Below are 18459 nucleotides of genomic sequence, written 5' to 3'. Positions count from 1 at the left end.
AAGTCAGTCCCATCTGTAAAAAGTAGGCATTGGAAGTTGTAACATGTTCCAATCTCAATGAAACTTTCACAACTTGCTTGTCAATATTGCTGTGTGCATTTGAAATGCAAATATCAAATGCGGGAACACCAAACGCGGTAAGATTTTTCACAAGAAATGCGATGTCAAAGATAGGTTTTTCTTGCTCTTGCGGCAGTGATTTATGTAATCGTTGCTAGGTGTCCTTTGATTATTTTGTGTTACCGCATTTGGAGGACGTTTACTCAACATTTGCATCTCAAATGCAAACAGCAATACTATATCTTTCCGAGAAAAATATAAAAATGATCAAAAAAAGTTACATTTTTGTGTTTCACGGTGCGAAAGTCTGTTGTGGGACTGATATGCGGTTACTTTTCATTATGGGACAATTTTACTTGCTGTTTTTCCCAAACTTTTCCGAACAAATTATATTATTTCATTAGTGCAGCTGAAACAGCATTGGAAGAGATGTTGAAAACTGAACTCAACTCAATTTTGATGAAAATGCAGATGGGACTGACTTGCGATTCACGGCAGTATTGCCTACATAATGCCTATTGAGAAATTCCCTGACAAAAATGCGTTTCTACTCTGATATGGTTTATTTTTACTCTTCGCAGTTATTGCTGATACGGTAGAAAAACAAAACATTCATATCACCTAATGATCTTACATCTAGAATATGCAAAATGTATAACTTTGGAAGTTGAGATCATGAATGCACATCAGAATACGAAACAACGCATCGCCTCCAAAGTTAGATAGGTACATCGTCGGCAAATCCATAAGTTGGAAAACCGCTATTATTGAGTTGCCTCAATAGCGTATCGCTACGAGATTCCAAAAAAGTAGTGATAAGACTCCCCCTTGGGGGCATCCGCAAACACTTGATTTCCGAATCGCAGCTTGACGCAACGTCGAGAAGAGATGTCGGTTTTTGAGCATCTGGTAAATCCAATTGGTAATCAGTGTAGGTAGCCCATGATTTCCTGCAGCTTCCAATATGGCATCGAAAGACACGTTATCAAAGGCCCTCAAACATCCAAGATAACACCCAAGCAGAATTGCTTCTGAGTGAATGTTTTCTCGATATCGTATACAACTTTGTGTAAAAGAGTCACTGTGGACTTTCCAGATTGGCAAGCATGTTGATTTACATGAAGAGACATGTTTGCCAAATAGACATCACGGATGCGTTCCATGCATTTCAGAATGAAAGAATGGTCTAAAACTCTTCGCTTCTGCATATCAACTCTAATCCCTTCTGGGGCTGAACAGGATAAACAGCTGCCAGGTCCACACCACACATCTGGGGAATTGTGTATTGAATGAACATTCTAAGACATCTTCTTCAGAACAAGTGAAGTCACCATTAGGTAAGCGAGTTTCGTTCACTTGGAAATCCTTGGATTTTGCAAGGATTTTGTTCAGTCGACTAACTTCACTCAAACTGGAAATATTTGTACAAGGGTTTTCCAGGCGGATTGCTCAGCAGAGCCTTCTTGTAAGCCAACTTGAACGACTCTGATCCAGCTATACGGCGTCTGTTCAAACTCCTTCTACATTGTTTCCTGAGTCTAGTCAGATCGGAATTCCACCATGGGGTCCCTCTTGTAGTCTTTACAGACCGCAGAGGACATGCTTCTTCAAAAGCTTCCATAATGTAGGATGTTGTAGATTATCCAAATCACTTGGATTTTCAATGGACGGAGAATATCCATGAAATTTGGTCGCAACCAATTCAATATAGAGTCCCCAGTCCCCTCTTTCAAATGTTTTGATTAAAAAATAAATAATAATAATAATAATAGTAGTAATAACAGCAAGGTACTTACGATATCCAAATGCTTGGTGATCTCTCTGGACAGAAGATCGTTGTGGTGCATCATCACCAGTTCGATGATGCGATAGAAAATAAACGGCGGCATATCGAACACCTTCAGAATGCAGGGAAAGTTTTGCTGCAGGTTGTGGGCGAAGGTGACAATTTCCGCGCTGCACACCAACAGCGTTTGATTGAACATGTCCTCGCAGCACAGCTCCTTCACCATGTTGACCTTGGTTCGTTTCACTTCGGCGCGAATGATAAATTCCAGCAGTCTGTAGTACAGAGTCTGAATTTTTTCCCATCGGCTGGCAATGGCCTGGCGACTCCATTTCTGATCGTGCATATACCTGACGAACTTCTCCCGCATAGCAGCTACCCGCTCTCGCAAAATTTGGGACAGATCCTGAGGGCACATCCGAAGCAACTCTTTGAACGAACCATGTCCTTCACCGGCGTTGCTTATCATAAGCTTCATGTGAAGCTTGGCAACCGAGGCATTTGCGGTGGAAATTGGTGTGAATTTGATTACATCGTTGGAGACGTGACGAGTTCGACCATTTAACGGAGTCTGTTGGTAAAGCGGAATACGTTCCGGAGTTCCCGACAGCGGAATCTCTGACTTTACTAGGAGAGGCCCTTCAGGAGTTTTCTGTTCAAGAGCGATGCTTTCGTCAAATTCTCCATAGCTCAGGATGAAAGTGTTGTATGTGGTGTCCAGCGATTTGAGATTGAACTCAAAGTTTGCGACGGTGATGAGTTCCATCAGTGTTTCCGAATTGCCACGAAGCACATTAGTCTGGCAGAACTGCTGGATCGTGCTCTTCCAGATGGTTTCTCTCATGTCCATTATGACGGAGCTGCAGTTATCTTCTTTGATGTGCTCGATGATGCAAACCGGTTCCGGGGGAATTACACCCTGGCTAATGAAGTCTTTTGGCAAACCTTCAAAAGCCGGATTAACCAGATCTGTGCGCCCTTCTGCGATCACGTTGGCGTAAACTAGGTCCAAGCAGCACAACAGCATGTTGTACGATTTGACCAAATCGCCGTTCTGGTCCGGATACTCGGATTTGGCACAGATGAACAGCTTCCAGCAGAACTTGTACAGCTGACCGGATGTGCACGGCTGGGGTTTCGACTTTTTGCCACGCCTTTGTTCCTCCTCGCCGGGTGCCACAAACATGCTCGGAAACATATCACGGTACTTCTGGTAGATGGACATCGTGACGATAAAATTGTGCTGCAGACTGCTGATGGCATTGCGGCAATCTTCCGGCTGCGAGGTCATTTCCATCCATTGGTTGATCTTCTTGAAAAATTCGTTCAAGCTGAAATCAGAGTGAGCATGTGAGAAAACAGGACAGTTTCGAAGCGTTTCGCGATCGTGCTACTCACTTGATTTTGCACAGCCTGAGGAGCCGTGTCATCGAGACGCAGTTGCCATGTAGTACGGAATTGGTGTTCCCCACGGTCGGTGTCACCTTCTTTCGGCAGGTGATGAATAATGAACAGCATAGCCAATGCAGTTGGTCAACCTATCATGGGGCAGAGAAGCAGATATTGGTTAAGAAGGTTGCTCCAAATCAACAACAGAGATTCAAACTTTTTTGTCTATCATAATGATCGACTTGATGGGGCATGTGGGGGAGTTGCATCATTCATAGGCGTATAAAACATCAACTTTTTACGTCATTTGAAACCAAAGTTTTTTTTTAAAGCAGAATTTTATGTGAGTACTCTTCAGGATTTCTCAATTCAATACCCTGATAACCCTATTTGGTTTTCCTCTCTTAGAAACCCTTCTACGATTGATTTGGTCTTGAGCGATTTACCTGAGTTCCCTCAGGGATGTCAGAAATCTTTGTTTGTATAGATGACACAGGCCAAAGAACTCAGCCAAAGGACGAAGCCTGCGTGACATTGCAAAAAAGTTTGGATATATTTTCTTCATACTTGCAAATTTGGAATCATTAGCAAAACCCAATTTATAATATTTCCACATGAACCAAAAGCTCTTTGAACCTTCAAGTAGACATATTGTCACGATGAGATTGGTTCCAATAAATTACTCAGATGTAGTTAAGTATCTAGGGCTCATGCTAGATAGATAAAAAGTTAACTTTCAAAAATCACATTGAGGGCATTCAAACCAAATGTAACAAATCAAGTTTGTAAAATGTCTTTATCCCCTTATTAATAGAAAATCAAAACTTTGTTTTAAGAACACGCTTTTGATCTTCAAACAAATTTTCAGGCCAGCCATGTTGTATGCTGTACCAAAATTCTGAACTGCTATGCAAATTAAATGTAAAATGTTTCTTACAAAATGTTAATAAATGCTTAATTTAGTTTTACCCAATTAAGATGATGGTATTTTCTAACACAGAACACCTAGATATAAGAAATGAATGTAATGTTTGGAATGATACTAATAAATTAGTATCATTCAATATTATTTTGCTTGTTTATTAGCTTTATTAGAAGTTTTTTTAAATGATGCAACTCCATTATCATAAGGTAGAACTTCAAAAGCATAAGATGAAGAAAAAAAAAGATTTTTTTTTTATAATTTTAATTTTTTTAATAAACAAAATCTTTCAAAGAATTGTGTTTTTGTTTACAATAAATACAAAGGTCAGAGTGTTTATTACACTCAGATGAAGAACATTATTGCTTATTGGAGCAAAAACTCGAAGTGTGTCCAATCAAAAGACATTAAATTGTCGCAATACATGAGCTTTGGATAATAAAATCTCACGCGAAACTTAACATTATCATTCATTACGAAGTCTGAAAGGACTGAACCAGCAACCGTAACTTTAATACAATTTGAATGGATATACTTGGAGTCATTTCCATCAAAAAAATGTGTCGTTAATCGAACACAATCCAAAACTCCGACAGGAGAAAGAGATTTGTTCCTGAAAATTACTGAACCATGGATCCTTACATATTCACAATCAAAAAATTCATCATAAATAATTCCATTAATTTCGCATGCATCGCAAGGCGCATACACGCGATAGGAATTAAAAAATAATCATGATTCCAAAAGAGAGTTGGCATCGTGTCTTAAGACAAAAATTGCTCTTAACTTGTCGAGAGATTTTTTTCAATTTCTTTTACCGATTTGTATTTTTTTATAAATCTCGGATAAAATCATTGAAACGTTGATCGGTTTTTCTCTTTTACAAAAAAAAAACACGAATGGTCCAGGAAAACTGGAGAGGTAAACCTTTACTCGAAAAGGTTTATTCAATGAAGTGGTTTCATTTGATTGATGAAACGTTTGAAATAATCGACCACAACCTCAATTAAGGTTAATTCCGTTTTTCCCCGGATTGCGCGTCGTTTTGCTGGGCAAGGCATCGAGAAAGCCCGAGCAATAGTGATTTTGGTTTCCCTCTAAGGTTCTGCGTTTTTTTTGTCGAGTAGTGTGGTCTTTTGATTTCGGAGAGCGATTTTTTCCATGAAAAGCAAATGTGTAATTTTTCTCGCGTCTCCTGAGTAATTTCGTCCTCACTTAGGGGTCTATTTTATAAGTCGAGTCGATCAAAACGACTCGACTTGAGTCACTGTCGACCGAAAAATTCGCTCGACTCAGCTCTGTCACTCGAGTTTTTCGACAGTTGTCACTCTATGTGACTGGATTAATATGGGAGTCGATGGGTGACATCTGAAATATGCATGTTTGCTTTGATCGACAATGAATACAGACGAGTCACATGAATCTGCTCGATTTACAAAATAGGCCCCTTAGTCTGTATGTATTTGGTGAAACTGAAAGTGGATTGTGGCTGCTCAGTTAAGGATAAAGGATCAATTGAGCTCGTTTCATGCCTCTATTTTAGGGCTCTATTTTATAAGTCGAGTCGATCAAAAACGACTCGACTGGAGTCACTGTCGACCAAAAATTTCGCTCGATTTGGCTCTGTCACTCAAGTTTATCGACAGTTGTCACTCTATGTGACTGGATTACTATGGAAATCGACGGGTGACATCTGAAATATGCATGCTTACTTTGATCGACAATGACTTCAGACGAGTCACGTGAATTCGCTCCCTTAAATATGTATGACGCACATTTAGGGCCCTATTTTATAAGTCGAGTCGATCAAAATGACTCGACTGGAGTCACTGTCGACCAAAAAATTCGCTCGGCACGGCTCTGGCACACTAATTTTTCGACAGTTGTCACTCTATGTGACTGGATTACTATGGCAGTCGTCGGGTGACATCTGAAATATGCCTGCTTACTTTGATCGACAGTGATTACAGACGAGTCACATAAATCTGCTCGATTCACAAAATAAACCCCTTAATCGTTACAATATGATTTTTTTAACAAACTTTGGAAATGAGTGTCGGCATAAACTTATATTTATAAATTATTTATGTTTCACATATTTTTTTCAAAACACCCCTTTCCTCTTACTTTTATTTTTGTAATTAAAAATATCTTTGAATACTTCGACACTAAGGGGCCTATTTTGTAAATCAAACAGATTTATGTCACTCGTCTATATTCATTATCGATCAAAGCAAGTATGCATATTTCAGATGTCACCTGTCGACTCTCATAGTAATCCAGTCACATAGAGTGATAGTGACCTGATAGTGACTCCAGTCGAGTCATTTTGATCGACTCTACTAATAAAATAGACCCCTAAGACACATAATAAATCTTGTTTGAATATTCCGTAAAATGCCCCTCATACACATGTTTTGCTAACTTTTCAGTTTATTCAGAAAAAGTGTTAGAAGATTATCAAAGAATGTATGTATTTATTGAGTACAATTAAAAAGTCTTTCAATCATATGTTTTTGAATCTGGAGAAAAATGCGGTGGGATTGTGAACTATGCATATTTATTATTCATATGTTTTTCAATTGGGCTCCTTTTTCTGAGCATTCTGCGCATATGATACGGTTCTTTTACACCGGCCCTATTAAGTGTACCTTCAGCCAATATGTGTTCACCGAACAGATGTTTCTGGAATCTGATCTCCTTCTCTACTTTGCCCTGCGCCTCGCTCAGTACATAGCGTACCTACTTTTATGATCCCGACTGACTGTAGTGGTGTCTGTAGCTGCCCGACAATGTGAGCTACTTTGGGTATTTACCGCCCTTTCCGTTTTGCGTTGCTCTTTCTAAATGCGTCTTTTGGCGCGGGACGAAAGTATATGCTCACTTTTATTCTTTCTTGCTTCTTTCCTTTCCTTCGCACACCTACGACCCGACAGCTGATCGTTGCAGGATCGTTCTTCTTGTTTACCCTTTAAACCTAGAAGAGCCGTTTCCTGCCTTATTCGTCCCTTTAAATTAGAGGGGGGAGGATATTGGACCGGTTCCTCTTGGTAGCATCTCATATGATAAATTTTGAAATAAATGGAAACCGAATTTAGTTTTTTTTTCTTTCTTTATTAGTATCATTTAATATACAATAAGCAAAATTGTTCGAAATGTGAGCAACATTCTTCATCTGAGTGTAATAAACACTCGGACCTTCGTATTTATTGTAAACAAAAACACAATTCTTTGAAAGAATTTGTTTATTAAACAAATTAAAATTATAAAAAAAAAATCTTTTTTTTTTCTTCATCTTATGCTTTTGAAGTTCTACCTTATGATGATGGAGTTGCATCGTTTTAAAAAACTTCTAATAAAGCTAATAAACAAGCAAAATAATATTTCTGATGAACCTCAGCCATCAACTACTTTTAACACGAATTTTCCTCCCCTTAAGGCATCTCATCGCACAAAAATATTCCTGGTTTTCGAAGAATTGATTCTGATCCCTTTTCCAGAACTAAAGATCATACACCAAACAGTATTTCTAATGAACAAAATAATTTGAATTCATTTGTTCCCCTCATTGCCTCATCATTCTCATCCTAATGGCTTTGAATATATTTTTTTAAATAGTTTGAATATTTTACAATGGAATTGCCGTGGTGTTATTCTCAAAACTGATAGTTTAAAAGCATTAATAACAAACTTTAATGTAGACATTTTTGTTTAAATGAAACATGGTTAGGCACATCCAATTTTTTCTGTGTTCCAAAATTAAACTTAAAAGATTCATCATTTGGAGGAGTTTTGATTGGAATTCGTGATAATCTTGAATTTAAATATATAAACTTATCTTTCCATGGGATAGTTTTGCATGGAATAGTGAAAAAAAACTAATGGTAGAGGTTCTCTAATTATGGATTTAATCGATGATTTTAATTTGAATATTTTGAATGATGGATCAATTTGCTGGATCAAATACCTCCTAATAATCATTAATGTGTTGATTTATTCCTGTGTTCAAACAATTTAAATCGTTAGTGAATTAGTGGAATTAGTGATTCTAATGGTATTGATCTTTTACCTATTATAATTGTAATACAAATTGCTGAACACAATAATGTCATGTAAAAATGTGTTCCTGATCTTTGTAAAAATGTAAATTGGTCTTATATTTAGTTCATCAATAAACATTGTACATTCTGATTCACCTATTGAAAATTATATTTTTACAAAATTATTAATTGATTGTTTACGGATTTCTCAGAAGAGAAAATTTGTTTCTTTAAGGAAAAATCAGATGCATTTAAATTATTTCGCAGATCTGGCTCCAGAAATCATTATTTATTATATTGTAAAGCTGGTGTACAGTTCACAAGAGTTATAAAATTCAAACAGAGAAATTATTGGAAAAAATTTGTTGAAAATCTTAGACTTCATTATACAAATTTTGATCTGTAGTTCGAAACTTAAGAAATTATAAATCTTTTCTCTCTACAGTTTTGGAATATTCGGAAAAATGGGTTGATAACTTTTCTTAAAAATATGTCCTGATTTTGTTCCTCTTTAAATAAATTTCAAAACATATTCTTTTAATTACTGTCCATTCCTTTTTCATTGGCTGAATTTAACATGGCTTTATCAATTACCATAAATACTTCTCCTGTTATAGCTAACTTTAAATTTATTGTAGTGAAGCATTTGCCTGATGAAGGAAAACTTCATTTACTTTCAATTTATATTTTTTTCTTATGTCAAAACATCATACCTCTTGAATGGCGATACATTAAAGTTATTAGTATTGTTGAGCCTGAAAGAGATCCTTCTTTTGCAGATAGTAGAAGACCAATCGGTTTGTTATCATGTTTTTGTAAACATTTTTCCATCTTCTCAATTTGGTTTTAGAAGAGGTCGTGGTATGCATGACTGTGTTTCACTTTTGGCCTCACAAACTCAGCTTTCCCGGGTTTTTCCCGGATGGATGGACACCCTGATGAATCATAAATCTATGCAGGATAATCAACCTACTTTTTCACAGTAAGCAAAGAAAGGTCCTGAACGCGTCCTTAGTAACGGGTCCATTTAACACCTTGGAGAATTACTTATTGGAAACATTCTGGAGATTCAATTTGTAGTGATTCCTTTGATCGGCAATTTTGATCTGACCATTAAGACAACCAGAATCAATCCGAATCCTAGTTCTACATAACCATTGAATTATCTTAGAATTTTGCTTAGGATACCGAAGTTCCTAAAAAAAATCATATGAAAATTCGTTTAAGTTTTTTTTCTAGAAATTTCTTCAAAATGGCATCAGTAATTGTCTCGAAGGTCTTCTCGGAATGCCTTTAAGTATAATTCATAGAATGTTTCAACTGGAGATTTCTAAAAAATCTTTTCTAAAAAATATTTTGGAATTTATCCCGAAGTGTTATAAAGTTTTTAATAGAATTTCTTCAGAAATTTTACAGGCATTTAATCAAGAATTTGACCTGGAATTGTTGTAAAAAAATTCTTATAGTATTCAATTCAAGAATCCCGACATAACATTAGAGAAAATTTTAAAGGAATATTTTGAGATATTGCTGAAGAAAAATACGAAAGAATGTGACAAGAAGATAAAAAATATGAAGTCATTTCTTAAAAATTAAAATTACTTCATAGGAATTCGAGGTGTAATTTCTGGACGAGTTCAAGAGGGAACGTATAAAGAAATTTAATCTTGAACGAATACTTTTTAATGTACCCAGTATGTTTCTGAAACAATATATAAAATTATTACATGAATATTTTTGAAAAAAAGTTTCACCAGGATTCCATAGAATATTGTTTAAAGTAGTATTAAGAGAAAATCTTGGAGGAATTCACACCTAGTTTCTTTTTCGTGAACTTGGTTGTGTTTTTCAATTTTAACCAATAATTGTCACGTTGCTAGGTAACGAAGCACGATTTACTGATACTGGAGATCTTATGACTACTCGGCTGTGCATATCTCCATTGCGAACTGTTGATAAAACCTTAGAACAATTTCTGGCAAGATGTTTTGAAAAAGCCTGATCATTTGGTAGACTCTATAAGTTTTAAAACCTATCATGACGTGTATAAATACGAGTGCTGGGGACAATCCTTGAAGAATTCACACACAAGAATAATTCCCGAAAAAAAAATTGTTCTATCGTACAGAGGGCAGGAGGCATTGCCATTGCCATTTCTGGCTACGACCATAAGTGAACATCATCATCAGTATTATTGTAAACGTGGTAAAACATGACGAAGACGATTTTTTTAATAGATTTAAAATAGGCTGACAAAATCGGGTCAAAAAGCTGATCAAATCGGGGGTAGACCAAATCGGGGGCTGACAAAATCGGGTCAGTACTGTGATATTTTTTGGAAGGATCTCTGGAAGAGTCTTTGTATGTATTCCTGAAGAAAGTTCTAGAATCTCTGAAGCTTTTCCTTGGTGAAGTTGTAAACCTGTGGAACAGTCGCGTAGTAATGTTTGGAGTGCAAACATTCATTTTAAAAGGTTTGGACACCGGCTTGGTTTGGAATATGAGTCATAATAAAAATGTTTCCAAAGCAGTTCCTGGCTGCCTCCGGCCCAAGTTATTGAGGGCTTTCAGGTATTTGATGATATACAGAATAATGTATTTTTGAATCGAAAATCACGGTGTTCTGGTAAACATGACTGTTCAATCTATCTATCTATCTATCTTCTATATAAATAAAAATGGAGTGGTGTTTGTATGTCACGAAATGGCTTCCGAACGGGTCAACCGATTTGAATGATCATTTTTCCGTTTTGTTCGTCAAGTGTTCCGACGTGTTTGTGTGTATAAAAATCCCAGGCTATTCACCGGGAAAGTAAAAAAAACGATCGTGAACGGAACTGTCATTTTGTATGGAACGATCCATATCGTTTTTCAACAGCCTACTTGATGGCAAGACGAAGTTTGCCGGGCCCACTAGTAAGATATAAATCAATGCTACATTTATCAACTAGATGTTACAGTGGCTTCAACTCATTACCAATTCAGTTACCCTCCAAACCTGATTTTCTCTTCTTGCATACATTTAAGTTTTCAAAACCTGAATTTCTACTGCTATGAAAAATATTCACCATGGTTTCGGGGCCCCTAGGAACTCGGGACCGCACCCCCCTAGCTACTCCAATGGTTGGTGTCATTCAATTTGTCCCAATGTAGGTAATTTTCTATGGTTCAATACAATGTCTGTCAGTAGGAATTTTATTTGCATTTCCAGAAAAATTTCAAATCATTAGTAATGATTCATTACATTTGTAACAGCCATTTACCTATATCGCATCAATTAATTGATGTCCCTTGCAAGATTATGGCTTAGCTATGGTTCATAACCGTGTGAGCCTTTAGTTTAAGTTTGTTTTATAACGCTTTGTATAAATATAAAGAGGTTTTGTGCCTTTTTGAGAAGGATTTCAAATTAAAATTTCTCAAAGGGGTTTTTTCCTCTTTCAAAAATTTTCTAATCAAATAAATAAATAAATAAATCGAGGGCGACCTTTTTCTACACTACCACCCACCCTCCGAGGAGTTACCGTGAACACTTCACCAGTGCCGGCAGCTAACCTCAATGCACAACATGCGACCGGATGCATCATAAGCACCCAGCGCACTTAGCAACAACGACGACATTTTAGGCTACTTGCAGTATCAGCAGTTTAAGCTATTAAATAGGACCGATAGGATTCCGATCAATCAGTCATCGGTGGTTGTTATGTGAAGATAGTCGAATTGATTTAAGTGACTGTGTAAAATTGAATAATTATTGATAAATTAAATGTAATAGTTATTCATTCTCTTTTTTAATCCGATCACGATAGTCCTGTGATTGTTATATATCACATGCATTCTCCCAATCGCCGTGGTCAAATCTTTTGATTCGCGGGTTCCACTACGCATCGAACATGTTAAATCTTGTCGAGCTGAGCTACTAATACCAATCTATAGGACGCTGTTCAAGAAAACCTACATATCAACGTTCAAGGGTCCGTTATCGTTCATCATCGAAACTTCAACAGCAGTTTTTTTTTTTTTGACGAAAATGTGATCACTGTTTTTCGCATCACATTTTCATAAAAATTTTCATGATTTTGTACGAAAAAAACTGCTTTTAAAAATTCTTAAATTGATGACGGATCCTGCCCCATTAAGCACCTTTAAGGTATGCTTTGCTGAGGGCATTGACGGAGTATTAGAGGTCATGCAATATCCAATGAAATTTATTTTCCTATTTGGTACCCTAAGAATTAGTGCGCTTTGTTCACGTAGTAATAAACACATACCAATGATTGTAACAATTTCACACATTGAAGAAAGCACGATTATGAGTGCAAAAGAATAAGACACCGTGGTCAATCGAAGTGCAATCCATTCATCATGCTGGCCAGAGCGCAACAACAAAGTAGTGCAATGTAGGTGCATATTTGAAACTGAGGAAAACGATCATGGCTAATTATAGCCTATGATCTGAGTGAGCATATCAGCCTTATAAAACAAATTGGACTCGAAATCTGATAATACTGGATTAAATTGAATGCATATAGGACGCAATAGGATCCCGATTCACAGACATCCACTCTTAGAAAAGGGGAGAGCGCAAATCCAATGTTAAGCCGAGACGCTAATTTCGCGTCAGCCGCGAACTGATAAGAGCACAGAAAGAGGCATCAACTTAATGACGTAGTATTGAAGCAAGGCATCGCCAAAATGTCGCTTGGCCGCGCCAAATCAATGCTATTGAGATGGGAGGGTACTTACATCCAAGTTGTACGTCTTCTGGGTGTCCTGGAACGAGTTCCACGACTGTTCCTCCGTCGCGGCATCGATGTTCAACTGCCCGCAGATGTCCCGATGCTCCGTTCGGAGTTTTTCACCTTCACTCATGTTCGTCATTTTCACTGCACTGCTGTTTCGTTTTTCTTCCCTTCACCACCAACACTCTCCTATTTATATAGGCACCAAGTTCACTATCCGGAGGATTCAATCCCACAATCCCGAACTTGGACTTGTACGGACCGCGGAACACGAACACCGAACCGGTACTGGCAGCTAATCCGACCAACTCCCTGGAACCTTTGTCACGGTGGTCGGACGGATAGTCGTCGGGGGAATCGGAACGAAATCCTCTACGCCGTCGTCTTCTAGGGATCCGATGCCATCAAGCTTCCGATGTTGAATGAGGAGGTGGGCGAGAGAACTCGACGACCGTGACGATGCCGTGCTTCTGTCCCGCCGGGGAAGCAGCAGCAGCAAGAACAACCGAGCAAAAAGATTTGACGGCTCGCACGGGATTTTGTGATAGGCGGTGTGCTGAAAGGAGGATTTCCGCTGAATAATTGGAAATCAGAGTTATAAGTTATAACACTATTTTACAGTATTTTTGAACTCGATGAGCTGATCATCATTTTTCATGTAAAATCGTGCGCTGAATCCGAAAATGCGGTTGAAATTTTGATAAGCAGAACCGTTTTTGAGATACATTCAAATTTTGAATTTACTGATTTTCTAAATTAATGTTTCTACTTCGAGGATCGAGAGTACTGATTTATAATCTCTTTTCTCCTAATGAAAGCTAATCAAATTTGCTTTCGATCTCTATAACATTATTTTTTATCGGAATAATCAATTTTTAATCCATTATCAGGGCTGGTAGCAGTCAGACAGCAAAATAATAGTGACTTTAGTGAAGAAAAAGGATCAAAAAAGTGACCAAAAAGCGACTTGAAAACTACAAGTATTAGACTAGACTAGAAATTAAAATACTTTCTCTGTGTATATTAACCAATCTACGTATTAGGCGAATTTAGAATGTAGAGAACTGCAGTAATTTCAAATCTTTCTTAACAGTTATCTGTCCGAGATAAGACTTGATTGTCAGAAATCATCAAAAAGATACCGCATTAGGGATTGCATTTATCGTTTATACGAGACGAACATTAGCTTAACCCGTGTAGGCTAAAAAAAACCACAGGACTGAAACGGCTGTCATCCACGAACAACTGGAGTGAAGCCAAAAATTTGGTGCTGGAGATGGTGCTGATTTGACAGCTCGTCGCAAAAAGTTCAATTAGGCAGTAAACATACGCGATTTACAAACGAAATGATTGCGATATTCTCATTTTCTTTACTTTCTGGGAGTTTAATTTGTATTTGATTACACAATTGGATGTGATTATTCAGCCATATAGTGTTTGGTACAAAATCAACGTTGATTTTACGTATGCGATTTTGCTCATGCGACATATGTCGCTTACGCACGGCGTTTAATGTGCACAAAGCTTCAATTTGTTTACTTCAGCACTAGCGCCGCGCTCAAAGTGGCTGGCTTCAAGAACTAGTGCTTTCTTCAGGGGGTTGAAAAAAACGGAGTGGATACGAGTAACTGACACTGAAGAAGATTGCGAGTGGTAGTCGAAATACGCGTATGTGTCAAAGATAAGCATTTAGGGCGGAATTAAAAGGTACAGGGTACTCTACTTTTTATTTTCTCTCGTAATAGATTTTTTTTTGCAAAATTCCTGTTCATGAGGAATTTACTGACAACAGTTAATCAATGCAAAAATGTATTGTGTATTTGTTGGAATTTGTAATGTAATTTCTAAAATGATTTCCAGCAAAATTTGTACTTGCTTTTGAAGTCCTGGAAGAGTTTCTGACAAACTCTGATTTTTTTGGGGTCTAAACTACGCTAACGCTAACTCTGATTTTTTTGGGGTCTACCCCGTTTGGCATAATGCCGTATGGCATAATGTCGTTTGGCATAATGCCATTTGGTATAACGGTCGTTCAACATAATCGCCATTTGGCATAAAAGCCGTTTGGCATAATTGTGAAAAACATTGAATTTGATCAAATTCTTTCCATTAAGCAAGGATAAACTGCTCACGATCGTACATTCCGTTGTCAGTTATTGATAGTACATACTTCTAATCTTCATTTTTCAAGAAAACCAATATCCAGTAAAGCTCTTTTTGACTTGCATTATACATATTATTCCATGTCATTTGAAAAAAAAAGGAACATGGTATTTTTTGACGCATCCCACTGCCAAACAACTCAACAAATCTGACGTTCGATAACAAAATAATGCTATATAAAACTTTAACCGCCTTACATTTTGAATACTGCGCTTCGATACTGTTTCTGGCTTCAAAACGACAAATGAGAAGGATACAAACTGTGCAGAACCGGACAATGAGATTAATATTAGGATGTGACAGAACGACTTCAAGTCGACTAATGAGAGAAGTTTTACAATGGATGTCAGTATCAGAGAGAATAACCTTTCGAACACTGACTCTTGTTTTTAAGATAAGAAATGGATTGACACCGAAATATTTGACAGAGAACGTGCCATACGGATCAGACGTGCATCGATATGCGACACTACGAATCAAATATCAAATTGATAAACCAAGTCTTGTAAGCCTCACCATTGCAAGAAGCGTATGGGGTGGAGGAGGAGTTCGAAAGTTAAAACTCCTATGGGACCTTCAGTACACTGTATGCCAAACGAGGTAGACCCTTTTCTTGGTTGTTATTCCAAGCCCTCTCTGGCTCATCTTCCGGAGGGGTTTGGATGATGTTCTTTCAGAAAGCTGGTTTAGAATTTCTTCTATAGCCGTAGATTATTCCGATCAGATATTAGTCCTGGTTTTTGCCAGCATTTATTTAAAAATATTTCGGACATTCATCCCAAAGTTACTTTCTAAGTTCTGCCAGAAATTTTCCAGGAAATTTTCCGTTGGAAATATACACGAATATTCACTTCAATTTTTCCAAAAAGTTAGCCGGGGGGGCGTGGATGAACCTACCTCGGGCTGGATTTCCTCATAATAAAGAGTCGATAATAATATAGTTAGCCAGGAGTCCCTATTTTTCTTGAGTCAAGAAACCGGGCCCTTTGATTTCAAAATCACACTTGCCCTAACAAATATCTATTTCTTTCTGTTTGTGTTTGAAAAGCCATGGATTTCATTATCATCAGATCACGAAAAAAGTGACAATTTTTCTGAAAAAACTGACTTTAGCGGTGTGCGCTTTCAAACTGCATAGAAAGTTTTTGAGCTTGTTCGCAATTAATTAATAATAATTTGTTTTCCTGTTTCAATGCCGGTTTTGGCTCCTGAGGTTTTTTCAAAATTATAGATAATTTCCAAAAGGGCTTAGAACCATGGTCCAATTGAGAAATTTTCAAAAATTTTGTTTCTCTATTGTGAAAAACGTTTCTTGATTTCTTTCTGAAAATCCTGCCATATAATTTTCATAGCAGGATCGCGAGTGCGTTGAAATTGCCTTCTCCTCACGTTTTAAAGACGGATCAAGAGTTTAAGATCATCAGATTTACACTCGGCTCGAACTTCCTCAAATTTTACCGCCTGATTATCATCGACACCCGTCGAAATTGCGCCAAAATCTCGTCTCCGAAACACCGCACTTGATGGAAATAAAAACAAAGCGTGCACACCACGACCCAAAGCAAGGACGAAACGACGGGTGGAGGAAGCGAAAGGGGGCGGTAAGGCGCCGGGCGGGCTTGTATGAGAAACGTCACCCGTTCTCGACGTCTTAGTGACGGGCTACTGGGTGGGGCCAAAAAACGCGCGAAATCTCTGTTCGGGATGGCGGGAAAATCACAGCGTCGTCATTTTTCGATGTTGTTGTTTTCGCGCACTTGGTTCGATCACTTGCCGCTTCTAAACGGAGATTTGAACGACAGCATACCTCTTTCAAGGGGATGAATTTACCTGTTCACTAATGATATGGTACCGATTTCGCGTAGTTATGGCACAAAAACTCCGATCGAAAGTCACAGGGACGTAAAAACAGTGGGTGGGTTAGTCACAGATAAATTTCACCTGCGAGCGGGTGGGAAGTTGACTACTGAGCATGAGCAGGTGTGCGAGGGGGTGGCGTTTGACACTGGATGCGACTGAGAGCGCGTGCAACAGGGCTGTGCGAAGCGTAAAATTTGCCCGCCTCGCAGGCAACGAGGGGTTCTCTCTTTGATGGGATAGTCCATCACCCACACTGTGAGTAAAATACATCATTGGACTTTTTAGAAATCGTATCAAGCGAGTGCAAAACGAAACATGTTAGTATTTACAACTTTAAATCATGCCAAGGAACGAATTTCATAACATCAGGTGATCTATACAGCGCACTACTTCCTCCGACATTAGGTTTAATGTAGAAGAAAGGCAGCGCTAGTAAGGGATGGTACACAAATGATGTCTCGCTAGATTTCAACTTTATCGACCCCCTCCCCCCCCTTTGTCACACTCTTTGTATGAGTCTTCCGAAAATTTTGTAAGGCTTGTCACGCTTGGCTCGACCCCCTCACCCCCTTGGAGCGTGACGTAATTTGTGCATGACCCCTAAAAAAGCGGAAGGCGCTATAGGCCTTTTCATGTGACAGATCCGTATATGCATTTGTTTACATCGGTGGAGGACCGGTGCTAACACGGGCCTGTCATTTTCATAGAAGAACTGTCAAAGTGCTTCCCGATCAGCTGATTTGAGACGTCATGTGAATAGGCCTATTCGGTTTTGTGCTAGAAGGGGTATAATAAGCACATTGCGCATTGTCGGAATACTTCACGTATTCTAGTTATTTCTCCAAAGATTCCTTCTGGACTTCATGAACTCCTTCAAGAATGCTACCAGAAATATTTCGAGATGACTGAAAGAATTCCTTTACAATTTTTGTCAAGAAAATTGTACAATTTTTTCCAGAATTCCTTAATAAATTCTACCTGAAACTGGTCATTAAGCTCTTCCAGAAATTTCTCTCAGAATTTCTCCAGCATTTCATCCGAATATTATTGCTGTGGTTCAAACATTTCTCTCATTTTTCGAATAATATTTTTAAATCTCCATGGATTCTTCAAGGTTCCATACCAGTTGTGTATTACTACAGCGATTAATACAAGTTTATCCAATTATTCAACTTAAATATTTTCAGGGAGTCTCTCTGAATTTCTTAAAAGTATTTCCACAGACAAACAGACGTCACACTCTCACCGATGTCCATCGACCACCTTTTTAAATGCCGGTTAAACTATATGGTTGATGGCAGGGCCGCATTTATTTGGGGCCGAGGGGGTCATGGCCCTCACAAATATCGACAAACAAATCCGGCAAAATGGGCGAAATTTATAAAAATAAGCTCAAATAAAATTACTAAAACGAAATAATAGAACATTTGAAACGGGATATTGTTGACTTCACTTCTAATTGAACTTTAACACTTCACTTCACTATGGCAAAAAAAA

General features: G+C 37.9%; 1 protein-coding gene across 2 annotated transcripts in view; it reads right to left on the bottom strand.

The window, feature by feature from the left end:
• LOC5567758 (retinoblastoma-like protein 2) overlaps positions 1-17065 on the bottom strand; it is a 44867-nt gene extending 27802 nt beyond the window's left edge. Inside the window, exons 1-4 of one of the 2 annotated variants that reach the window (XM_021841913.1) lie at positions 16933-17065; positions 12944-13495; positions 3245-3384; positions 1857-3177 (exon numbers count right to left, since the gene is read on the bottom strand). In XM_021841913.1, the coding sequence (XP_021697605.1) occupies positions 1857-3177; positions 3245-3384; positions 12944-13078 (1596 nt within the window). In that variant the 5' untranslated portion in view covers positions 13079-13495; positions 16933-17065. Of the gene's footprint in view, positions 1-1856; positions 3178-3244; positions 3385-12943; positions 13514-16932 lie in introns of both variants that reach the window. The other variant, XM_021841912.1, reaches the window with a different exon arrangement.
• Positions 17066-18459: the final 1394 nt, after the last annotated feature.

Source organism: Aedes aegypti, chromosome 2 (genome assembly GCF_002204515.2).
Source record: "Aedes aegypti strain LVP_AGWG chromosome 2, AaegL5.0 Primary Assembly, whole genome shotgun sequence".
Lineage (NCBI taxonomy): Eukaryota > Metazoa > Arthropoda > Insecta > Diptera > Culicidae > Aedes > Aedes aegypti.
Note: the sequence above shows the minus strand (reverse complement) of the source record. Positions and strands in the feature narration are given on the sequence as shown.